The 26700-nt window shown below is 33.2% G+C and overlaps 2 protein-coding genes across 2 annotated transcripts; one reads left to right on the top strand and one right to left on the bottom strand.

Annotated features, from left to right (window-relative positions):
* Nucleotides 1-1451: 1451 nt before the first annotated feature.
* Nucleotides 1452-24697, top strand: LOC111700405 (uncharacterized). Its single transcript, XM_023471291.1, has 8 exons — nucleotides 1452-1458; nucleotides 3963-3967; nucleotides 19146-19204; nucleotides 19785-19887; nucleotides 20155-20255; nucleotides 20798-20935; nucleotides 21481-21576; nucleotides 24243-24697. Exons 3-8 carry the CDS (start codon nucleotides 19152-19154, stop codon nucleotides 24343-24345), a joined length of 594 nt encoding a protein of 197 aa, XP_023327059.1. The 5' UTR covers nucleotides 1452-1458; nucleotides 3963-3967; nucleotides 19146-19151; the 3' UTR covers nucleotides 24346-24697.
* LOC111700413 (sporozoite surface protein 2-like) lies at nucleotides 15585-16079 on the bottom strand. Its single transcript, XM_023471300.1, has one exon. The coding sequence runs from the start codon at nucleotides 16077-16079 to the stop codon at nucleotides 15585-15587; it is 495 nt and encodes a 164-aa protein (XP_023327068.1).
* Nucleotides 24698-26700: the final 2003 nt, after the last annotated feature.

Here is a 26700-nt window from a genome sequence, read left to right as displayed (position 1 = left end):
TCTTAAATCGAAACTTTTGTAAAGTAAAAGTTGCCAAAAACTTCAGAAAAAGTAAATCAAAGACAATTAATTATTTAATTTGCTAGTTATATTTTATTTCCTATTTTGTATTGCAAAACACAAAATTTGGATAGAAAAGAATTGAGTCTTTGCCACAAACTAAAATTTTCTTATCTTCATATCTTTGCAACCTAATGGCATAAACCTTTGATATTTCAAACTTAGATCATTTGATCTAACAGACTGCAAAGTTTGAAATATCTATGGTCTACAAAACTAGTTTGCAAAGATATCGGGATTAGAAAATCTCAAATTTTGGCAAAGACTCAATTCCTTTATATGAATAAATTGATTGACGAATAAGCATCATTTGCAAATGTATAAGCATGCACATTAAATGGGTCTCTAAAAATGGCTATTTTAGACACTACGCTCTTTCGGTTCGACTCTTGGAAATTTTAAAAATGTTCGTATTATTTCTGTTCGATTTATACCATTTAAAGCGTTGTAGCACTAAAGTTCAGACAGTTATGACCAGGTTTAAAGGTGAACTTTTAACGGTGATAATTTTCTAAATTTTAGTGCTTAAAAATTCTAAGTGCAGTATCTATCATTTAGAAAAATATATATAAATAATTTTTCAAGTGACTAAAATTTGTGTGATACACTTTGTGTATGAAGTCCTTCTTTGTTATGGAAATAAAATCATTTAGTGCAGATGTGGATTGTGTTTGTATAGTGCAGATGTGGATTGTGTTTGTATAGTGCAAATGTGGATTGTGTTTGTATAGTGAATGTGGATTTTAGTGCAGATGTGGATTGTGTTTGTATAGTGCAGATGTGGATTGTGTTTGTATAGTGCAGATGTGGATTGTGTTTGTATGTATATGCTTTAAAGCAAAAAGTAAATTGCTCATTTTTCTATGATAAATTTTTTATAATAAACCCATATCAAGATGAACAAACGCTACTTTAATTACCTGAAGGTAGTATTATTACTATATAAGGAGATTAATGGATTAAGCACTCAACCTATTTTGCCCTATTTTCAGATAATTAAACTTAGAAAAAAACTTAGTTTTGGACAGTAAGTTGCAAATTTTCAAGAATAGGGCGTTTTCTTCTTTTTTTCTCCTGGGGGTGTTACTGTATAATGTAGAATATGTGCATGATCTGACAAATCTTATGATTCCAACCCTGCCAGCTTTACTGTAGAAACATGAACTTGCAAATTCCTAATGAAAAATGTACAAAAATCGTTTCTATTTCTTCACACGTGTGTTTTTAACTTTTCATATTTTGTAATTGGTCCGAATAGATAAGCATAAAAGGTTTATCTAAGGACATGGGTTCAGATAAAAATCTTAAAAATATGACAGAAACTTTTCAAGAAAAAAATGTATAATCTTTCCGTAAAGTCTATAAACAAGTAAAGTATGTTAAATTTGATTCAATTCTGTTTTAAAAACTTGAAGAAAAAAAACGCTTTTTGTTTAAAACTAAAAGACGTTGCGCAATCTTAGTTTTACTTTTTTAACAACCTTGTCGTTCAATCCGACTCTTTTTTGGCAAACTGCAATCCTCAGAAACTGCAAAGGTAAAGCATCCCTCCCAAAACCACTTAAAGTTGTAAAACTATAGTTCTTAATTTTACGCGACACCACCCTTTAATAGTTGGGAATTAGGGGGCTTGTACATTTTAAACTAAACTAGGCAAATGTGTTTTTACAAATTAAAGATGATCTACGGGGTCTATGTGCATATTTATTGTGTTTACAGGGTTATTCACAAACTATGAAACATCAGAGACTACTGCACGGAATTTTTAATGTCTGTTTCCTTACATTCATGAATTTCGCCAATTTTAAACTTGTTTCGTTCTTTTTCAAATCCTTAAATAACCCATAAAAAGAATAGGACTAGGCAGAAGACTTGATTCAACCTTGGAATCGTAATATTTTAAAAAGTTTCAGATCGTCTTTACAGTCATATCCTATGTGGTTAACCCTTTTCCTACATACACCTTACAGCAAATAGATTCTAGTACAATAGATGGCCACGTAGAATTTGTACACTCTCAGTACAGTTGTATTCTGTCGTCACAAGTGTCAATTCAATTTTTGTGTCCGACAAAATAATCAATAATAGTGATAATTTAAGAATAAAGTGCTTTTCTTACAATAAAATAAGTGCAATTTTATGTGTTCTTTAGTTTCTGTTTTTACACTTTTTTATTTAATCTTGGAAAACATGTTATATTTGACACTTGTGACGTCGTGTATAATTGGTTAATTTCTCTGTTGCCACCAATTGTACTTGATAATCTATTTGCCTTACAGTGCTCACTGCTCAGAGTTCGAAACTTAAGACATGGGGCATAGCAATGAAACCGAAAATCAGAAACCCGGTGTTATGAAATGAGTCAGGTAGTTTTGTAGATAATAATGATTTTGTTAAGAAATACCATTTCATATATATATGGTACTTTAAAATATATTCCTGCTTTCTTTTGAAGAACTTAACAAATAAATACTTGTTTCTCCAGTATACTAATATACACTAAACTTTCTTATAAAGAATATCTAGGTTGAACTGAATATCTAGGTATGAACTGAATATCTAAGTACTATGAACTGAATATCTAGGTATGAAGTGAATATCTAGGTATGAACTAAATATCTAGGTATGAAGTGAATTTCTAGGTTGAACTAAATATCTAGGTATGAACTGAATATCTAGGTATGAACTGAATATCTAGGTATGAACTAAATATCTAGGTATGAACTGAATATCTAGGTATGAACTAAATATCTAGGTATGAACTGAATGTCTAGGTATGAACTGAATGTCTAGGTATGCAAGTGTATTGATATAAAGTCCTGAAGAACTGAGTAATCCCAGCAGTGTATATAATTATACAAATCTCCTGGAGTGCTCGTCTGCTTCAATATTCATAACTCGAAAAATAAATCATAGACAACTAAACGGTCGTCCTTCACTTTTTTCAAATTAATTTCTAATCATGTTTTTTCGTCAAGGTAAGGAATTGAGTCTTTGCCACAAACTCAGATTTAATAATCCCCATATCTTTGTAATTCAATGTCGTAGACCTTTTATATTTTAAACTATAAATTCTGTTAGATTTAAAATGAAAGGTTTACTCCTGCAGGTTGCAAAGATTTAGGGATTAAAAAATTTGAGTTAATTTGAGACTTGTATTACTTTTACAAAAACAATTTGCAATATTCATTGGTTATCATAAAAAATAGATGGTATCGACACAAAATTACGAATATTGGTTGAACGACTTTACCTGTTAGTTTAAAGATCTTGGCTCCCGGGGGTGGTGCTAGATTACATGATGCATATATCAGTATATCTACATGAATAGGGAGGGGAGGGGGTTGGGAGTTGGTACTACATTACATGATGCATATATCAGTATATCTACATAAGTGCAGATGTANGTATAAACAAGAATTGGACTATTCAGAGCACTGGAGTCCTGTATAAACAAGAATTGGACTATTCAGAGCACTGGAGTCCTGTATAAACAAGAATTGGACTATTCAGAGCACTGGAGTCCTGTATAAACAAGAATTGGACTATTCAGAGCACTGGAGTCCTGTATAAACAAGAATTGGACTATTCAGAGCACTGGAGTCCTGTATAAACAAGAATTGGACTATTCAGAGCACTGGAGTCCTGTATAAACAAGAATTGGACTATTCAGAGCACTGGAGTTCTGTATAAACAAGAATTGGACTATTCAGAGCACCGGAGTCCTGTGTAAACAAGAATTGCTGCTGTTTTAAAAATCTGTTTATGTTTAACAAAACCCATTTACAGTGCATAGACCAGGTGCTGAAATAATCTGCAATGAAATAATATTTTCCAGATTATCAAAATGAATGCTTCCCTGAAACCTTCAATAAATCCTCCCACAACAACTCCATCTAGAGACAAGTTTTATAAACTTCTCCCTTTGCCCTGCCAGGGGGGGAGGTGCCTTCACGAGGCAGTTTTCATAACTAACGAAAAAAGAACAAGATAAAAACTGTATTTGGGAGTTTGATTTGGAAATAAAAGAGGTCCAGGTGTATAGGTTTAGGCTAGATCAAAACACAGATTTAAATCATAGATTATCTGGTACTTTTCTTCTCTTCAATTGGAGTTTATACAAAAATATCTAATCGATAAAACATAAAGTCAAAGAAAATGTTCCTATTGACTCCCTGGAATGGAGGGGGCAGAGTATATCTGCCACCCCCCCCCTTCTCTTAACTTCTTGTTTGTATAAACCAACTTCGTATAGAAGTATAACCAGTAAATACCATTCTGACATATTGGAATTCAGAATTTGATAATTTCCCCTCATTTCGCAAACCCCTACCAGGATTCCCCCCCCCCCCTCCTCCTCTCTCTAGTATAAGGGATGAAGTGTAAGGACTGCCTAATAATTAATCTAATATCAATAATATAGTTCTGATCTGCTGTAGGAGTTCTACACCATGTCTGGTATAATATTCAACCTGTCAACAATCAATCCATCAATCAGAAAATCCATATATGTACAGGGTTACCAACTAAGGGTGAGACTGTAAAGACTGCCTTAAACTCTGCATGATTCCAATATTGAATTAAGCCTTCGGTCTTTTTTTAATATTCGTCGTTTTGGAGCTTTTTGATGATTTGACAAAGAACTGAACAAGTTTACAGTTGCTTGAAAATAAGCATCTAAGGAAACAGACGTCTCATCCTTTGTGGCTAACCCTGTATATACTCGTATATACAGGGTTCTGTATATACTCGTATATACAGGGTATATACAGAGTATATACAGAACCCTGTATATACGAGTATATACAGGGTTAGCCACATAAATGAGACTCGAATGACAAACTAATACTCTTTGGTGCGATGGTTTGAATTGAATTTGGTCTTCTTAATAACTATTTAAACGGAAGTTTAATGAAAATATGAACCATCAATGTAAAAACTAAACTTATCTGAAGTTTCATCCTTTGTGGGTAACCCTATATACACAGTAGTAGGAGCGGATACAGGCTGGAGGATTGAAAATGTTTTCCAACAAATGCTTTAAAGGGACTGTTGGCGTAATTTAAATTGACCCTCCAAGCAAAGATGGTATAATGCCCGATTCACACCGGTACCATTAAAAGTTTTGGTTGATCAAGTATGAATTAGATATCGTGCATGTTTTAGTTTAAACTGTTTATTTTCATTTGTGGGCTCTCTGTAAAAGTGTCTTGCGCATTTCTTGCTTTAAGAAATAATGGATAAATTCACAGAAATAAACACTTTCCGATTCAGAAAAGCTGTATTATCTTCCACATTTTTGATCAGATTAAGGTTTAAAGGGTACCGTTGTAAATCGGGCATTGTTATCTTTGCAAGGAGGGTGACTTGAAATTACGCTTAAAGTCCCTTTAATAAGAACTAAATTAAGTATATTGGGGTTTACGTTTTTCCAAACTTTATTCAAAATTGGTTTACTACTGATAAAAAGTCGGGGAAATAGATCAAAATTTAAAAAAAAAATAGTTTTGCAATTTGAGTTTTAATCATAGGCTCCATTATTTTATTGAAACTCAAAACCTATGTTACGTGAGCCATGCTGCGTATAGAAAGTCTGTTTGTCGCCCCTGTGTGTTTCTGAGTTCCTCCTGAAGATCTGTACGGAATGTATTGTGAAAGAACTAGTTTAGGAACTGTTTACAGTCCGACTGCGCAGACGCAAGATTTCTCGCGGAATAGTACCTAATTTATATCAGTATATGTTTATTCGTTTTGCAAGTATTAGCCGTGTTCAGAATTCTGGGATCACTGTGGTAACTATTTTATATATATTTATGCTTATCGGTTTGATTATAGTATGATTGATATTTGTATATGTGTTTATTGGTTCCTAGCCACAGTTTTTTAATGCCTGAGTGAATTATTTGTTGTAGTTGTATGATTATCACTCAAAGCTTTTTCTGTGGGTTTATTAAACTTGTTTAGATTGAAGGCTCAGAGAAATAAACGTTCGGAACCTTACTATCTTCCTTTTTATTATGAAGAGCGTTGAGAGAAGGGAGTCTTACGATCCGGTCCTGAGAAATACCACACGGTATATATATTAGGTCTTTAGGGAAATCGCTAAGTAGCGAAACAACCTATTCAATTATTAATAGGATCGTACGTTAGTTCAATTAACGAATAGCAGTTTCCAGTTAACTTTAGAAATTAAAACCTTTCTATTTGTTTGTCCAACATAACCAGCTGATCTTGTTAAACCATATTTTCATTTCATTGAGTGAAAAACTTAAATTTTTTGAAACAAAACTCTTGAAAATCAGAAATTAGAATCCTGAAGGAAACATGATTGACGACAATTGATTTTTGGTTTAGAAATGGTGAAGGAAGGCAAGGGGCCGGGGGGGGGGGTGGTAGGACCAACCCAGGGGGGAGAATTCAGGTGAACCCCTACAGTGGAAATTAGTATGAAAATTGTTTATGTGAAGAATGTATGATTTGTTATTCAGAAATTCATTCATTCTGTTCCTCAGCTTACACTTTACTTGTCTTTCTCACTACAAGGGGTATACCAGTATACCAGTATACCAGTATACCAGTATACCAGTATACCAGTTACCAGTATACCAGTATACTAGTATACCAGTATACCAGTATACCAGTATACCAGTATACCAGTATACCTGTATACCAGTATACCTGTATACCAGTATACCAGTATACCAGTATACGAGTTTAAAATTCTTGGAAGATTTCAAAACAACATGAAGCTTCAAAGAGTTTCTGAAAGGCAAAATATTGACAAATTTCAGAAAATTAACTAATTTTTTTTGTATTTTATGCCACAACATTGAAACTACTATAGATTGCTAAAGCATCTTGATTTGAAGTCTCAGCTGTAAAGCTTCCTATTGTAAATATATTGTATTTATAACGAATAGCATAAGTATATAAGTATTTCTTGCACTATGGCTTCTCTGCTTTATCGCAAATCTTCTGCTAAAGACGAGCAAAAAGTTGGATGAAGAGCGCGCAAAATTTGTAAATTGAAATATTGGTGGTGGTCCTTAATTTACTAAGGTTTTTAAAAACTTTTTAACGCGTCAAATTTTGGTAAAAAGCGTTTAATCATCTTGAAAATCTCTCTACCTCCCACCTTACTTCTGCAAAAAGACACGCAACAAAAAACCTTTTACATTTAAAATGACACTCCTTTTAATGACCAATATTAGAATAGTAAAAAGGTAGAAATTAGCCGGATGATGGTTTGGGCGTGTTCTCTGCATTCTAATTGATTGAAATTACGATATTTTTAACTTTTCCGGCTGAATAAGACCAGGAAATGGTTATTTTATAGTTTAAGACTGTTTTTGTTGATCTTTTACGACAAGTTGATCAGAGGTCAGAACTTGAGTTGAGCATCGTTGTTTTTGAACACTTGATCTTGATATCCAATGTGGACACTTTTAAATTTGGAATAAATGCTTGATCCCTCAATTAGAGTTATCCGTGATAATCTGTTAATCTGCATAAGATCCCGAGATTCACAACACAAAAGTTCTGAGCTTAAAAAATTGGAAATATCATATTTTTAATTCCCTGATATTAAGAAAAATAGGATTTAAATTAAAATACATTTTGCCTACAGACTACAACCTCTCTTTTCAAAGGTTTGTAAAGTTGTAAAAAACGTTGAGCATAAAATTTATCATTTTAATTTTTCGCGACGATCTGACGATCTTACGCATCTCTATATTTAAAAGTTTACGACTTTCCTAAATCTATCTTTCTCTTTGATCAGTTCTTGAGGCAGGAATGGTTTTTGTTCAGACGCAAAAAATATTGAGTTTCAAGATCTTGAAGAGCACGTGATTTCAAACAAAAGGGAGAAATATTATTGTCAGAATTCTTTAATTAGTGATTGATTATATTCGGTGTCATTGTTTTGAAAGAATAAAATCCCTATTATTAGCCTTGTGGGGGGGGGGGTTATCTAACATAAAAATTTAAATTAAAAAGAGCCATTACAAATTTTAATTAATAAATTCTGACCTGTGCCCATTTTAAACAAAAATAAATGTCCTCTACAATGCATTTTGTCAACTATATTAACAGATTTTTAGAAATATTACCTTAGATCATAGGTAGCGTTGATTACAAGACAGAGAGATAGCATGCGCGTAAGTCCTTTTGGGCTTCTATCTCAGGTTTATTGTGAACGAAAAACACTTAAATCTTGAAAAGACGACATCTAATGTTCTATCTGTACTGTTATTACCTATACCTTAGATTAACTGTTTCCTGGATGAGGGGCAGGCACTATTTTAGACTAGAGGGATTTAGCACTCCTCAGTTACCAGACCCAAATATTAAAAATTCATGAAATTTATAAGTGTGAGACAGCAGGAAAAGGTCAAAACGAAGCAATGCATCACGATCATGTGATGACCAATAGTTCTGGACTCTATTGAAGGTTGGTCGGAGGATGTCATTGAGGTTGATAGAAGTTCAATGTCTAATCTAATCTATTCACAAACATTAAATACATGTAAAACTTCGATTATCAAAACGTCAATTAACAAAACGTCAATTAACAAAACGCCAATTAACAAAACGACGATGATATACAAAACGTCGAATAACAAAAAACTGTCAAATAATAAAACGTCAATGCTACAAAACGTCGACTGCCACAAAATGTCGAAATTACAAACGTCGAATGCTACAATACGCCGAATTCTACAAAACGTCGAATAATACAAATGCAGAATACTACAAAACATCGAATACTACAAAACGCAGAATACTACAAAACGTCAAACAATACAAAACGCCGAATACTACAAAACGTCGAATACTACAAAACGCCGAATACTGCAAAACGTCGAATACTACAAAAGTCGAATACTACAAAAGTCGAATACTATAAAACGTCGAATACTACAAAACGCCGAATAATACAAAACGTCAACTGCTTCGTAAATCAGATGTCTAAATTGGTTTTTATTTCAAAAAACGTGCAAATTTTTGCCCCCACCCCTTGTCCCACCTACTGAAACCATTTAAAACCCCTCTGGTGTATCTGAAGTCTAATGTAATATATATTTACAGCGTGTGTTGTTGAATAAAAACATTGATAAAAAGATCCAGGTACTTTGTGATACAACACGCCCATAGTCAACACCCGACCCATACTTTAATAAGTAAATAATGCGTTACACTGTACACTGTACACTCAACACCTGACCCTGTACTTTAATAAGTAAAAAATACTTTACACTCTACACTGTACACTTTACACTGTACACTTTACACTGTACACTTTACACTGTACACTTTACACTGTACCCTTTACACTGTACACATTACACTGTACACTTTACACTGTACAATTTACACAGTACACTTTACACTGTACACTCAAAACCCGAACCTGTACTTTAATAAGTAAAAAATGGTTCACTGCACTTAACACCCGAACCTGTACTTTAATAAGTAAAAAATGCTTTACACTGTACACTGTACACTTTACATTGTACGCTTTACACTGTACACTTGCAACACCCGACCTTATACTTTAATAAGTAAATAATTGTTTATACTAAACAGTGTAGACACTTAACAACCGACCCTGTACACTTTATCTCATCCCTCCCCCTTCTTGCCGTTTCTACTAGATTCTAATTCTATAAATTTCCATGTTTTCTGGTTTCCATAAATCCCTTTATCTTCTCTCCCCTCCCTATCTGTCTTCTACAGTTTGCATTCCTTTAAATCTTGCTTCTTCCTCATATCATTTTTATGGCACGCTCAACTGTTTTTGTCTCATCATTTTCTTTTCATTTTGTCGGGATGAACCAAGGATGAGAGGAGTAGATCCGTTCTCTGATAACATCCTTCTCATGATCGATAATAATAGTGTTTCTCCAAACTTTATATTTAATATTCATCGTTGAACTAGGTTTATTTATTACGCTCCACATTCACTTTATAAGTTATCTTTCCTTTATAAGTTAATCATTTATCTATCAGATATAAAAAGGTAATTTTATATTGCATACTTTTCTTCAGATTTCAGTGAGAGCCCCCGGCCCCCTCCCTGCAAGGGCGCCCATACACCTTCTTCCAATCCTGTTCCTTATGACCTGATTAAATAAATTACTGGAGCACCAGGGATGAATATGCTTCATTTATAAATCAAATTAGATAAATTGTATTTATTTTTATGTTATTTTAGGAATGTAAAATTACGTTTTTTTTTAAAATTAATTGTAAACCCTGTGAAAGAAAATTAGCTTGAAATTTTCTGTCTATCAGGAAATATAATGAACTAAATCAATCTTAGACAGTAAATTGACAGGACAAGGATGGTTTGAGGAATGGAGTTGATGAATTATTGGATGAAATTAATGAATTAATAAATGAAATTGATACATTATTGGATGGAATTGCTGAATTAATGAATGGATCTTACGAATTAATGAATTATTGAATGGAATTGATTAATTAATAAATGAAATTGAAGAATTATTGGATGGAATTGTTGAATTAATGAATGGATTTTACGAATTAATGAATTATTGGATGGAGTTGATAAATTAATAAATGAAATTGATTAATTATTGAATGGAGTTGATAATTAATGAATGGAATTGATAAATTAATAAATGAAATTTATGAATTAATGCATGAAATTGATGAATTAATGAATGGAATTGTTCACCTAATGCATGGAATTGATGAATCAATGAATGTAGTTTATGAATTAATGAATGGAATTGATAAGTTAATGAATTAATGAATGGAATTGTGAACTTAATGAATCGAATTGATGAATTAATGAATGGAATTCATGAACTAATAAAAGAATTGTTGAATTAATTATGTAATTGATGAACTATTGAATTGAATTGATGAATTAATGAATGGAATTGACGAGTTAATGAATTAACTAATGGAACTGATGAATTACTGAATAAAATTGATTAATTACTGAATGGAATTGATTAATTAATGAATGGAATTGATAAATTGTTGAATGGAATTGATTAATTAAATAATAAAATTGATGAATTAATAAATAGAATTGATGAATGGAATTGATGAATTAATGAATAGAATTGATGAATTAATGAATGCAAAATAAAAGGAGCTAAAGAAAACTATGCCGTATTGCTAGTTTGTCTGCAGATGAAAACTGCAATGTTGCTTGCTTGAGAAATCTTAATAAGATCTCTGTTAAAATGTGCCCACTGCCATATACACTCTATCCAATCAAACCAAAATTCTAGCAAATCAAATTTTAACTCAAATCTAAATCTAATTTTGAATCAAATCTTAAATCAAATCTTAAATCAAGTTTTAAATCATATCTTGAAACCAAATTTTAAATCAAATAATAAATCAAAATTTAAATCAAATCTTAAATCAAGTCTTGGATCAAATTTTAAATCAAATCTTAAATGAAATTTTAAATCTTTAAAATAAATCTTAAATAAAGTCTTAAAGGAAGGGGATTTGAGTGCCCTGTGTATGAAGTGGGAGGGTATCAAAAGGGACCGGGGGGGGGGGCGAAGGTTTAGGAAGGGGAGGAGGGAGGAAATTTCTATTCATGTACAAGAACTATTATAAAGTTCTATTACGCCCATGTATAAAAAGTATATAAATTAGATGTTTAGTTTAATCTGTGTGTACAAAGAACAATCTTAATGAAAACATCCATCTTCCTTCGATACATTCGCAAATCTAGATAGATAGATGCAGGGTGTACCATAAGCTTTGGAAAAATGATGTTAAAGCAATGAAATAAATAAAAACTATTTTTATCTGAAGCGGAAGAATTCATTCATTTGTTAAATCCTTATTTTTTAAAATATTTTTCTATTAAATACAAAGTACGTATATGTTGAACACGTTTTAGGGTTTGATTCTACGAACTCTCCCTTAAAGAGGTATCTTTACAGACTTTTATTTATAGACGCAGCTTTTCAATGCTAATTCATGCGATAATAGTAACATATACACTTACATATATCAGCATGCTTGATCCAGAAATAGTAGCATATACTTTACATATATCAGCATGCTTGATCCAGAAATAGTAACATACACTTTACATATATCAGCATGCTTAAAATCCAGAAATAGTAACATACACTTTACATATATCAGCATGCTTGATCCAGAAAAGAGGGGGTCTTAAGATACTCTGGACCCCATTATTTTCCAAAGGAGGGGGGGTGTCTTTGACCCCTTGACCTCCCTCCTGTATCCACGCCTGTTTTATTAATATGTATTTTTTCATTTACATGCGTTTTTAAGATTGAGAGAACGGTAGGGCAATACAGTTGAACTATAGGACGAGTTATTTATCTGCACTAATTCATAAGGAACGATTGTTAAAAGACTAATAGTGTTTCAACTTAGTTTAGTGATTTAGATAATTTACAATCATATTGATGAGAAAACTCGGAAACCAAGGTCCGTGTGCAGTAAGGTTGGTTTGGAGGTTTATTCCCTGCTCAAGTGGATTACTGAAGATAGGAACTAAACACTCAGAGTTCTGCTAGATCTAAGTTTGTGCTCAACTAGGATGAATTACTGTACATTATAGTAAATCGGAGCCAGTTGACATAGTGGGAATTGACAAAACTGATTCTTTGGAAGAAAAGATATAAATATCTAATTATTCAGCTGAAAAAATTGAATTTGAATTATAAACAAATATGAAAATGAATGAGTATAGTAAAATATGTATGCATGTATGTATGTAGTGATGTTTCTGTAAAGTATTCCTGCCCATAATAAATATAAAAATTTAGTCAAGTAATAATCCTGAAAGGAGATACACCTGCATGGTTTAGTGTGTACGGATGCAGATAGAAACAGATAGTATCAGATAGAACCAAATAGAAACAGATAAGAAAAGAAGAAACAGAGAAAAACAGATAGAAACAGATAGAAATAGATAGAAACAGAAAGAAACAGATACAAACAGATGGAAACAATTGAAAACAGAAAGAATCAGAAAGGATTGGATAGGCACAGATAAAAAAAAAAATAGGAACAGATAGAAATATTTGGAAACAGAAAGTCACATTTGGAAGCAGATAGAAACAGATAGAAACAGATTAAACATAGAGAAGCAAGAGGCGGTTAGAAACAGAAGAAGACAGATAGAAACAGATAAAAATAAAAACAAAAATATTGAAATGAGATAGAAACATAAATAAAATGAGATAGAAACATAAATGAAATGATAGTTTCTCTGAATATTTGAGATAAAGCAATACAAAGATAGATAGATAGATAGATAATATAGAGGATAGAGAGAATATACAGGGATAGATAGATAAATAATATAGAGGATAGAGAGAATATACAAGGGTAGATAGATAGATAATATAGAGGATAGAGAGAATGTACAGGGATAGATAGATAAATACTTAGATAGATAGATAAATACTTCGGTAGATAGATAAATACTTGGATAGATAGATAAATACTTAGATAGATAGATAAATACTTGGGTAGATAGATAAATACTTGGATAGATAGATAAATACTTGGGTAGATAGATAAATACTTGGATAGATAGATAAATACTTGGATAGATAGATAATATAGAGGATAGAGAGAATAGAGAGGATTGAGAAAATATACAAGAGGATCGATAGATAATATAGAGGATAGTGAGAATATAGAGGATAGAGAGAATATACCAGAAGATAGATAGATAAAACTAAGGTAGAAGGAGAGATGTATGCTAGATAAAGGTGTGGTGACAGTATTTGATTGAGCAGGGGCTAGATCCAATAGATATGCAGTCTATCTATCCTTCTATCCGTCTATACGAATTTATATCTATCCATCTATCCAATCAAACCAACTATCTGTCCAAATTTTAACCAAATCATCCATATTTTCTGATTTACATTGACTAATATCTATTCTATGGAGTTTGTGTTGAACTGGTCAACCATTGGAAACAGAATAAAAAGTTTAAGAAGCTGCTGGCTGCTCTACTCTACTCTACTCTACTCTACTCTACTCTACTCTACTCTACTCTACTTTACTCTACTCTACTCCTATCTCTATCGGAATATTTGTAGTCATACTCATATGTTGATCCCTAATGCCTCATTTTTTTAACATACCGTTCCTATTTTTTATCACTTTCTTCAGCCATTTTGTCATTTAAATATTATTTGAAAATAACAATAAAAGCGGCAATAAAATAAAATTGATAATTCCAACTAGTTTACTTGAAACATGTAAAAAATTAAAGAATATCAAATATCGAGATAAAATTCAGGAATTCGCGTTCCCTGTTTAGAACTCTGTTGATAGCATTTTTTGGCAAAATGACAATTTTAGAAAATGCAAACATTCCCGCACTTTTAACTTGTACAAAGAGATATTTTAACTTTTTTATCGGCTGAGTACATTTAGAATTTTGATTCTAGTGTCTAGTGTCTAGTGTCTTGTGTCTAGTGTCTAGTGTCTAGTGTCTAGTGTCTAGTGTCTAGTGTCTAGTGTCTAGTGTCTAGTGTCTAGTGTCTAGTGTCTAGTGTCTAGTGTCTAGTGTCTAGTGTCTAGTGTCTAGTGTCTAGTGTCTAGTGTCTAGTGTCTAGTGTCTAGTGTCTAGTGTCTAGCGTGTAGTGTCTAGTGTTTAGTGTCTAGTGTGAAGAATTTCTCCAATATATATCTATATATCCCAAGGTAAAACTAAACAGTGGGATCCCATCCAGTTTATGCTTAATCTTAAACTTATTATTCTACTATTTCATCTCTACTCTATCATCATTGTCTATACATGGATAGAAATCATATCAAACACAGATAGATATTGAGAAAAGGAAGGGAAACAAAATTATAAATGTGGCATAAAAGTGAGATCGACATATAGAATCAAAATTAAAGATGAAAATGAATAAAATTATATAGATTTCTGTATAATGTTACTGTTACATATACTTTTCAGATAATAGATTTCTGTATCAAATTACTGTATATTTTCCAAAAAAGAGTTTTATGTATCATCTTACTGTATATTTTTGAGTTTTATAATTTGTGAACAATTTTACTGTTTTTTTTAGCTATATAGATTTTGTATCATGTAACTGATTATTTTTTAGATATATAGATTTTGTATCATGTAACTAATTATTTTTCAGTTATATAGTTTTATATATAATGTTACTTGAATTTTCAGCTAATTATTCATTTAACTGAACCTATAATTTTAACCACGTCTACACTATTTTGTATATGTAAGAACTCGCTAATTAATGTAAAAACTGCTGACTTACTTCAGGAGATTAGGTTAAAGATAACATGACTTATGGACTAGAAAGATTAGGCGAAAATTTGAAATACATTTGACCATTTATTATCCATTGTATCTTACTCTTGTTATCTTGGATCCTCATATTTAAGAAAATGTTTCAGGAGAACTTTATAATATTTAATATATTTATTTGATAGTTGGGAAAGGATGAAGGTAGACCTATAAACCATTGATTGAGATTTGAATAGCGATGATTTTAACGGGTTGGATAAATAAGATGAGTAGGATGGGTAGGACGGGATGGATGGGTAGACAGGGTAAGATGGGTAGACTGGGTAGGATGGGTAGGATGGGTAGGAAGGGTAGGATGGTTGGGATGGGTAGGACGGGATGGATGGGTAGACTGGGTAGGATGAGTCGCATGAGTAGAATGGGTAGTATTAGTGGCATGCGTAGGATGGGATAGGATGGATAGGATGAGTAAGATGGGTAGGATGGGTAGGATGGGTAGGATGGGTAGGATGGGTAGGTTGGGTAGGATGTGTAGGATGGGTAGGATGGGTAGGATGGGTAGGATGGGTAGGATGGATAGGATGGGTAGGACGGGTAGGATGGGTAGAATGGGAGGAAGGGTAGGATGAGTAGGATGGGTAGGATGTGTAGGATGGGTACGATGGGAAGTATTGAGAAGGATCGGAAGGGAAGGCTGGAGATGATATCTGTATAGTGTATATTGATGGTTTGGATACATGCTGGGAATCCGTCCTAGACTCTTTAGATCAATTTGTCTCCTCCCATGAATTCTGGATCTATATTCTTAATCTCACTAGGACTGAGATAACAACCAAAGATGAACAATGACTCTATAATACATAATAAAAAATCACAATTCTTAAAATTAAAAGAATAACAAATGTTTTGTTTCATTATGACAATTCCATCCATATTGTATGTCCTAACGTCGCCAGATTATTTAAAACTATCTTCGAGAATTGGAAACTTTTAAACACATAATAATCGAAAGACGAGGATTCCGAGGTGGCTCGGACGAGAAATTGTTATCTATGCATGTATAGATAGATATATTTAGATATCTTAGAGAAATGTTCGGAAATAAATCTAAATATGAACCAGCCACCCCCCCCCCCCATCCTAGCAGAAATAAGCAGCAGTATAAAGATTGATAAGCTCAGGCAGCGCCCAGCATCCACCACTGAGTATTAAACGTTTTTCATCAAACATTTCATACCAAAAGATAGCTTGGGATGGATAAAGATGGGGTGAGAACCTTGTTCAGAGTTTAAATCTTGTAATATATTTATCCATATCTTTCCTTTCTCCGCACTTCTATTAATTCCTTATTCTTTCTTTCTCTCCTAACATTCTAATTCATTTTTGGGAATCCCTTCCTTAATTACCAATCTATAAATTAATCCCCCGTTACGTCCTGCATATTTAATAATGATCTCAGAGGTTTACAGCTGGACTGGAGAATATAAATGGTTTCATGAATTTAAAAATCTCGGAAAAAGGGAAAAAAACTTAAATCATTATTTTCAATTTTAACCAGAGGAGAGGGGATTGTGTTATTTTTAATAATTCTTGATCTTTCTTAATTCCCAATTAACTAATCTTCTATTTCCTCTACTCTTCTACTCTCTTGTCTTCCTGATCCTATACTCTCTCTACTCTTCTACTCTCTTGTCTTCCTGATCCTATATTCTCTCTACTCTCCTACTCTCCTGTCTTCCTGATCCTATATTCTCTCTACTCTCCTACTCTCCTGTCTTCCTGATCCTATATTCTCTCTACTCTCCTACTCTCCTGTCTTCCTGATCCTATATTCTCTCTACTCTCCTGCTCTCCTGCCTTCCTGATCCTATATTCTCTCTACTCCCCTACTCTCCTGTCTTCCTGATCCTATATTCCCTCTACTCTCCTACTCTCCTGTCTTCCTGATCCTATATTCTCTCTACTCTCCTACTCTCCTGTCTTCCTGATCCTCTATTCCCTCTACTCTCCTACTCTCCTGTCTTCCTGATCATATATTCTCTCTACTCTCCTACTCTCCTGTCTTCCTGATCCTATATTCTCTCTACTCTCCTACTCTCCTGTCTTCTTGATCCTATATTCCCTCTACTCTCCTACTCTCCTGTCTTCCTGGTCCTATATTCTCTCGCTTATTCTTTATCCAACATTTTTAATTGTTCCTTTTCCTCATTCTTTTTCTGTTTCCTTTTCCTTCTTAGTTTTACTTCTTTCTTTTCTTAGTTCTTTTTCGTCCTTCCTTCGTTCCGTTTCCTTCTTATTTTCCTCGTTCTTTTCCTTACTATCTTTTCCTCATGTTTCCTCCTTCCTTCTTCTTTTCCTCCTTCCTTTTCCCCGTTCTTTACTTTTCTTCCTTTTTTCTCCTTTTTCCCTTCCTCCTCTACCCCCTTCCTTTAACTCCTTTACCTCCTTCCTTTAACTTCTCCTCTTATATAAACGTTGTTTTACCCCGAGGTAGAATAATCTGCCTTTTAATTTTCTTGCGCAACATTTTTCAAGAAAATATTTTAATTTGAGATAAACACTCCGGGTCATTTATTTGACAAGGAAGGAGCATACCGGAACAAAACACAAAATGATATGTTTTTAAAATACATGTACATTTTAAAACAGTTTTTAACTTTTTTAAAAATTTCAAAAAAATATAAACAGTTGGTTCATGAGTTTTGAAGATTAGATTTAAAGATAAAAGAATAAATATTTAAATGGCGTAGATAATTATCGCTGTTCTGCTTTTCTATGAAAAGGTTTTAATGTATAAAAATACCTTTAATATTAAAAGTCTTTTCCCATTATCTCCAAAAAAACATTCTTGAGTGCATAACATTTTTTAAGTTTTGTTAAGAATGAGGAAAACGTTTTGGCTTTGAATTTAAATTTCTTAAACATTTTATTGGGTTTTCTTTTTTTGGCTTCGATTTATAAATCATAATACTTGAACATCAAGTCTAGACACGGATTTTTAAATTCTCATTCTCAGGAATTTAGAATTTTAAAACTTTAGAATAAGGAAAAATAGTTTCAAGTTTCATTTCATCCCTGAATTATTTTACTGAGAAACCTCTGTCCTGAGACTTTGAATTAACGTTGTTTATACCAGTTCTCCTTCTATCTAATTAGATGAGAATTATTTAACCCGCTTTTAAACTTTCATGTAGTTTAGCAACAATAGTAAACTTTACTAAACAAATTAGCATTCTGTTTCTTTGAAATGAAAAATTATTTTCTGTCTTATTTTTAAAGATTAAAATATGAATTGCATATTTAGCCGGTCTACATAAATATATAGTTCTAATGTAAACATATTTGTAGATTGTAGATATCTTTGCATTTGCCCTTTCAGGGTTAGGTCACCAGATAAAGGTAGAGTTTACGCTGTCTACTAGAGCCTAGTCTTATATCAGCCTTTGCTCTGACCGGAGTTCACCTGGAAACAGTATTATCAAAACATTTCAAAATAGTTAGTTTTTACAAAGCAAATTTAATAAAACATAGTCGACGTATATTAATCTAAAATATTATACAGTGACCTTTTTGTGAATTTTAGCGTTAATAATCTATCTTCGTAATTTTAAATTCACAAAAATATTCTCGCAATCTTGTTGCTAAACTGTTTCTTAGAGATGAAACAACTTAGAGGAATTTGCGGAAAATAAAGAAAAAAAATGTCCTATTCACGGTAGAATTGGAGCAAAACAAGAAATTTATTCAATTTTTTAATTTTTTTTATTTACGAAAATAAATTACTTTGAAAGGTTCTATTCCTTAAAGGAAAATGTCTCAAAGAGAGTACAGAGGGTCTTCCTCTTTCTACCCAGCCACTGCCAGGTACAGTACAGAGGGTCTTCCTCTTTCTACCCAGCCACTGCCAGGTACAGTACAGAGGGTCTTCCTCTTTCTACCCAGCCACTGCTAGGTACAGTACAGACTGTGTGCTGTTCACTGTACAGTACACCCTCTACCTACCCTGCCACTGCCAGGTACAGTACAGACTGTGTGCTGTTCACTGTACAGCACACCGTCTACCTACCCTGCCACTGCCAGGTAAAGTACAAACTGCATACATGTATGCTGTACAGTGTACACTGTACACTAACCGTTCATCTTGCAAGCCACTGCCAGGTACAGTACTGAATACTTAAACTTTGTACCCCCTACCTACTATGATGTGTTTATCTATAGATTAAACTCTGTACCCCCCTACCCACTATGATATGTTTATCTATAGGTTGAACTCTGTACCCCCCTACCCACTATGATATGTTTATCTATAGGTTAAACTCTGTACCTCCTACCCACTATGATATGTTTATCTATAGGTTGAACTATGTACCCCCTACCCACTATGATAAATTTATCTACAGGTTGAGTCTGTACCTCCTACCCACTATGATATGTTTATCTATAGGTTGAACTCTGTACCCCCTACCCACTATGATGTATATGATGATGAAGGGGATTTGGTTCTCTCCAGTATTACGGTTAATCGGCATAATAGAGCTAGAACAATGGTATGTAACATTTTTAAATTATTAAGGATGTAAAGAGAATGATTACATTTTAAGGTTAATTTCTGTTTTTTCTTCTTTAAGTCACATGATGACATGTTTAAAACCAATTCTTGAGATAGAAGCAAAATTTTTTCTAAGGCTTGAAAGAATCTAGACATGGACTGATCGAAACATCATCGACTCTGACCCATTAAATCATTTTTTTCTGGTAAATTTAGACACTATAGATCCATGATTAGTTGTAATTTTAATCTCAGCTTTTTCAAGGCTCGTGAACGGATGAGTCGGAGGGATGAATGGATGAATCCTAGATACAGAGATATGTTGGAGGGGGGTAGAGGAGCATCTCCTGGACACTTCTTTCCTAGGTTTCCTTTTTTTTAGATTTGTGTGACAGGTGGTTCTACGGGGTTATCTTTGCATTCTATCTTTGCGCCCCATTGTAATGTGTATGCTACTTTTTGCACTTACGTCATTCTCATGCACTATATGATAATAATATTTTCTTGCTATTTACTTGCTCGATCTATGTGTACGTCCTACTTGCGCTATCTGATTATGCTTCCTACTTGCTCGATCTACATGTACGTCCTACTTGCACTATCTGACTATGCTTCCTACTTGCTCGATCTACATGTACGTCCTACTTTCACTACCTGACTATGCTTCCTACTTGCTCGATCTACATGTACGTTCTACTTTAGCTATCTGACTATGCTTCCTACTTGCTCGATCTACATGTACGTCCTACTTGGGCTATCTGACTATGCGTCCTCCTTGCTCTGTCAACCTGTGCCTTCTACTTGCGCTAAACGCAGTTGCATATTTTCAGACGAGATGATTTCTTATAATTCTGTATTTTTTATAGAAGAAATATGATAAATCCAGCTAAATATAATTAATTTATCAGGAGTTCGACTGAATACAGCCGTGAGATATTATCTACCCGACACACTCCCAGTCCTGTCCCGGAAACTATTAATAGAATGAATAAAGAGTTTACTGAAAGAGTTAAAGAGAAACTGCATGCATCAAAGTACAAAACTATGTAAGTAAACTTGTGAAGGAATAACCTAAAAATACAAACTTAAAACATTCTGTTTTTTACCATCTATGTCGAATGTCGAAGGCAGATTATGGTCTAGGTCCAGGTCTAGTTTTAGGTCGAATTCAACATCTGATCTAACTAACTGTATTCTTTTAGGTCAACATTAGGTCTATATTCAGCTTAGCGAGTTTAGGTAAGGTTATGGTCGAAATTTACATTAGTTCTAAACTTCTAGGTCTAGGTTTAGTTCTACGTAAATTATTGCTTTAGGTTTGAAAGCATTAGGTTAAGGTTTATGTTTAATTGGAGTTCTAAATTAAATCTTGGTCTAGATTTAATTAGAGGTCTAAATTAGGAGTAGCTCTAGGTTTAGGTAGAATTTTATATCAGGTCTAGGTCAATATTAGGATCAAATTTTAAATCCATTCGAGGTCAATGTTTAGGTTTAATTACATATTAGGCCTAGTTCAAGGTTTAGGTCGTAGGTTAGGTTCGGTTCTAGGTTTTTAATTGTTCAAAACCTTTTTCAATTGGTATTTATCCAGGTATCCAGAAACCTACAGGGAGAGAAGTTCAAGCTATAATGCAGTTCTAGGAAGATATATGGTTAATGCTGATAGTCCAGGATTTCGATATTACAGGTGTAGTGATAATAATTTTATTTTATCTGTTGCGTACATAAGGAGTAGTTGGAAAGTATTAGGTTGAAAGTTGGAAAGAATGTCAGATTGTAAGTACTAGAATTTAAAAAATATGCCATGTTGAAATTAGAAGAAGTAGAAAGTATAATATGTTGAAAGTAATAAAAGATGGAAAGTATATCAGGTTAAAAGTACTAGAAGTTGGAAAGTATAACAGGTTGAAAGTACTAAAAGTTTGAAAGTATTAGGTTAAAAGTACTAGAAGTTAGAAAGTATGTCAGATTGAAAGTATTAGAAGTTTGAAAGTATAACAGATTGAAAGTACCAGAAGTTGGAAAGAATGTCAGGTTGAAAGTACTTGAAGATGGAAAGTATGTCAGGTTAAAAGTATTAGAAATTAGAAAGTATATCAGATTGAAAGTAATAGAAGTTAGAAAGTATAACAGGTTGAAAGTACTAGAATTTAGAAAGTATGTCAAATTGCAAGTACTAGAAGTTTGAACGTATAACAGGTTGAAAGTACTAGAATTTAGAAAGTATGTCAGGTTGAAAGTACTAGAATTTAGAAAGTATGTCAGGTTGAAAGTACTAGAATTTAGAAAGTATGTCAGATTCCAAGTACTAGAATTTAGAAAGTATGTCAGGTTGAAAATATTAAGAAAGAAAAAGTATGTCAGGTTGAAAGTATTAGAAATTAGAAAGTATGTCAGGTAGAAAGTACTTGAAGATGGAAAGTATATCAGGTTGAAAGTACTAGAAGTTAGAAAGTATATCAGGTTGAAAGAACTAGAAGTTGGAAAGTATAACAGGTTGAAAGTACTAGAAGATAGAAAGTATATCAGGTTGAAAGTACTAGAGGTTAGAAAGTATGTCAGGTTGAAAGTAATAGACGTTAGAAAGTATGTCAGGTTGAAAGTACTAGAATTTAGAAAGTATGTCAGGTTGAAAATATTAAGAAAGAAAAAGTATGTCAGGTTGAAAGTATTAGAAATTAGAAAGTATGTCAGGTCGAAAGTACTTAAAGATGGAAAGTATATCAGGTTGAAAGTACTAGAAGTTGGAAAGTATATCAGGTTGAAAGCCCTAAAAGTTGGAAAGTATAACATTTTAAAAGTACTAGAAGTTAGAAAGTATGTCAGATTGAAAGTATTAGAAGTTAGAAAGTATGTCTGGTTGAAAGTACTAGAAGTTAAAAAGTATGTAAGGTTGAAAGTACTAATAGTTAGAAAGTATGTCAGGTTGAAAGTACTAGAAGTTAGAAAGTATGCCAGGTTGAAAGTACTAGAAGTTAGAAAGTATATCAGGTTAAAAGCACTAAAAGTTGGAAAGTATTTCAGGTTGAAAGTACTAATAGTTAGAAAGTATGCCAGGTTGAAAGTACTAGAAGTTAGAAAGTATGCCAGGTTGAAAGTACTAGAAGTTAGAAAGTATATCAGGTTAAAAGCATTAAAAGTTGGAAAGTATGAAAGGAAATGTCTAAAATATACTGATGAACAGGAAACGTAAGGTGTTTGAAGAGATATTAATTTATAAAGTTATATTGTTTGTAAACAAGCAGACCCAGGTCTAGAAAGCTTAAATACTTTATGCTTGCACAAGCTGAACTATTTGTGTCTCATGATTCAGAATCTTGCCGCGGTTCATTTAATCAACTATTATCTCTAGAGTTCTTAATGACGGGCATCGGTTTGAAATTCGTTAATATAAATAATAAGATTTTTTACTTTGAATGGCACTTAAAGAATCTTCTATCTTATTTTCCGTATGTTTTGTTTTATCTAAAATGTTATCATGCAGTAAAATCTTATTTTCCGTATGTTTTGCTTTATCTGAAATTTTATTATGCACTAAAATCTTATTTTCTATATGCTTTGTTGTATCTGAAATGTTATTATGCACTAAAAACTTATTTTCTATATGCTTTGTTTTATCTGAAATGTTATCATGCAGTAAAATCTTATTTTCTATATGTTTGGTTTTATCTAAAATGTTATCATGCAGTAGAATCTTATTTTCTATATGCTTTGTTTTATCTCAAATGTTATCATGAAGTAAAATCTTATTTTCTATATGCTTTGCTTTATCTGAAATGTTATCATAAAGTAAAATCTTATTTTCTATATGCTTGGTTTTATCTAAAATGTTATCATGCAGTAAAATCTTATTTTCTATATGTTTGGTTTTATCATTGTTATGAAAAGTTGTTTTCTCTGAACAAAAGTATTCTCCAAAACTTTTTATCGAAAAAATTTTTACAAATCGATTTGGTTGATATCTTTGGTCAGAGTAAAAAAAAAACAAAGCAATGCCAATCTCTAGGTTTAGAGTTTAGAAAAATAATAATAGAAGACGGGGGACGTGTTTAGTTTGGGATATTAGGGATCAGGGATAGCCTTTTGTCTTTTCTTGGGAGTTTTTAAATTTAATTTGAATTCTTTATTTAGAACAGAAGACTTCTAAATTCTTACTTACTTACTTGATTTTAGTGCTTTATGCGAATGCTTTTATAATTTTAAATAGATAAAAGGAAAGCCTGGGATTATCAGAATCTTAACTTCAAGGGAATACTTTTCAGCTTTTCTAAAATTCTTTAAATATTTTAAATACTTTAATGATTAATGTAGAGTGTAAAGACTGTTGTGATTAATCTCTATATATAATTGTAGGTATGGAAACTCTTATGCTGACCTGCCCGCTAGTATGACCTCTGTACCTTCAAGGTACAGGTCCAGGCTTTCAGATATTGTTTATGTACCAAGTACCAGATAATCATGTATATACGCTAAATCATAGTATATACGGAACTAATTTTATTGTAAATATGACAATTCTAAATTGGAGTAGCGTATAACTTAACCGAAATCGCTACTAAATTAGTGAAAATTGGAATGGGGGATATTATTTTAACAGTACGGACAATTAAATCCCCCCCCTCCCCTCATCTCCCAGGCTCCATCCCTCGTTCTTAATTGCAGTCTATAATTGCACCTTAATTTTTCAAAGGCATCAACCCTATGTACAAAGATATCTTCGCGCAAACATGAAACAAATTCACAAAATTTTGTAAATCATTCTATTATTTATGTTTATATATGAAAACAAATATATCTTCCTTTTTTAATGCTTTTTACTCTTTTGCTTTATTTCTGTGCTTTGAAAAATACTTCTTGGCAACCTATAATAGAGGTTCTACTGCCTCAAGAACCTAATTCACAAGAAAAGAATTCAGTTATAGAGGTTCTACTGCCTCAAGAACCTAATTCACAAGAAAAGAATTCAGTTAAACACGAACTAGAAGTTATAATTTGAGAATTAGAGAGGGACGTTCTGTAGAAGATTAAACACCATTGGAACCTGTTGGAGAGGAACCTGTACTACAGGTTTCAGAACTAAAATAACCTGTACTAGAGGTTTCCGAACTGAAGGAACCTGTACTAGAGGTTACAGATCTAACGGAACCTGTACTAGAGGTTACAGAACTAAAGGAACCTGTACTATAGGTTTCAGAACTAAAATAACCTGTACTACAGGTTCCTGAACTGAAGGAACCTGTACTAGAGGTTACAGAACTAAAAGAAACTGTACTAGAGGTTACAGAACTAAAGGAACCTGTACTAGAGGTTTCAGAACTAAAGGAACCTGTACTACAGGTTCAAGAACTAAAGCAACTGTACCAGAGGTTCCAGAACTAAAGGAAACTGTACTAGAGGTTACAGAACTAAAGGAACCTGTACTAGAGGTTTCAGAACTAAAGGAACCTGTACTACAGGTTCAAGAACTAAAGAAACTATACCAGAGGTTCCAGAACTAAAGGAAACTGCATTAGAGGTTCCAGAACTAATGGAACCTGTACTGGGGTTCCAGAACTAATGGAACCTGTATTGTGGTTCCAGAACTAATAGAACCTGTACTGGGGTTCTAGAACTAATGGAACCTGTACTGGGGTTCTTAAACTAATGGAACCTGTACTGGAGTTCCAGAACTAATAGAACTTGTATTGAGGTTCTAGAACTAATGGAACCTGTACTGGGGTTCCAGAACTAATAAAACCGGTACTGGGATTTCAGAACTAATAAAATCTGTACTGGAGTTCCAGAACTAATGGAACCTGTATACTGGGGTTCCAGATCTAATAGAACCTGTACTGGGGTTCCAGAACTAATGGAACCTGTACTAGGGTTCCAGAACTATAGGAATCTGTACTGGGGTTCCAGAACTAATTGAACCTGGACTGGGGTTAAAGATCTAACAGAACCTGTACTGGGGTTCCAGAACTAATGGAACCTGTACTGGGGTTCCAGAACTAATGGAATGGAATATGTACTGGAGTTCCAGAACTGATGGAACCTATACTGGGGTTCCAGATCTAATAGAACCTGTACTGGGGTTCAAGAACTAATGGAACTTGTACTGGGGTTCCAGATCTAATAGAACCTGTACTGGGGTTCAAGAACTAATGGAACTTGTACTGGGATTCCAGAACTAATGGAACCTGTACTGAGGTTCTAGAAACAAATGAAATCTGTACTGGGGTTCCAGATCTAATAGAACCTGTATTGAGGAACCACAGCTAAAGATTTCAGCTTGGATTTAATAAGTCCAGAATTCTATTACTTATCACGTCTTAATAATTAATAAATTGTATGATCCTTCCATTTAATAGGAGAAATCAAATATTTCAAAAGTCTTTCAGAGGGGTTTATGTCACTATAAAAAAAAACACGACAACCTTTTTTGGCGGTATGAAAAGTGATGTTGAACCCCATACAATATATATATGTACAGTGTACCTGGAAACTAACTGGATGAAGGGAGAAAAGGCATAAAAGGTTCAAATTCCAGTTATTCTCAAAGAGCCGTTAGGATCCACCCTTTTAAAGGGTGGTTAAGAGGGATTGCCATTTTGTAGATTTCAAATTAGCATTTTCCCGGTGCACTTGTTCAATTCATTTAAACTGTTAAATTATTTCAATTTTAGAATATCAATAGATAACGATAAACAAATTTGGCATCAAACTATTTTTTTGCAATTGATGGATTAGGGGAGGAACCGGGAACAGGACTTTGTCGGGAGAAAAATGGGGAGGGATGGAAAAGGAGGGAGGGCAGAGGGTGGGAGGGGGG

Source organism: Eurytemora carolleeae, unplaced genomic scaffold (assembly GCF_000591075.1).
Source record: "Eurytemora carolleeae unplaced genomic scaffold, Eaff_2.0 scaffold349, whole genome shotgun sequence".
Classification (NCBI taxonomy): Eukaryota; Metazoa; Arthropoda; class Copepoda; order Calanoida; family Temoridae; genus Eurytemora; species Eurytemora carolleeae.
The sequence above is the reverse complement of the archived record's forward strand: the minus strand, read 5'-3'. Positions and strand labels throughout refer to the sequence as shown.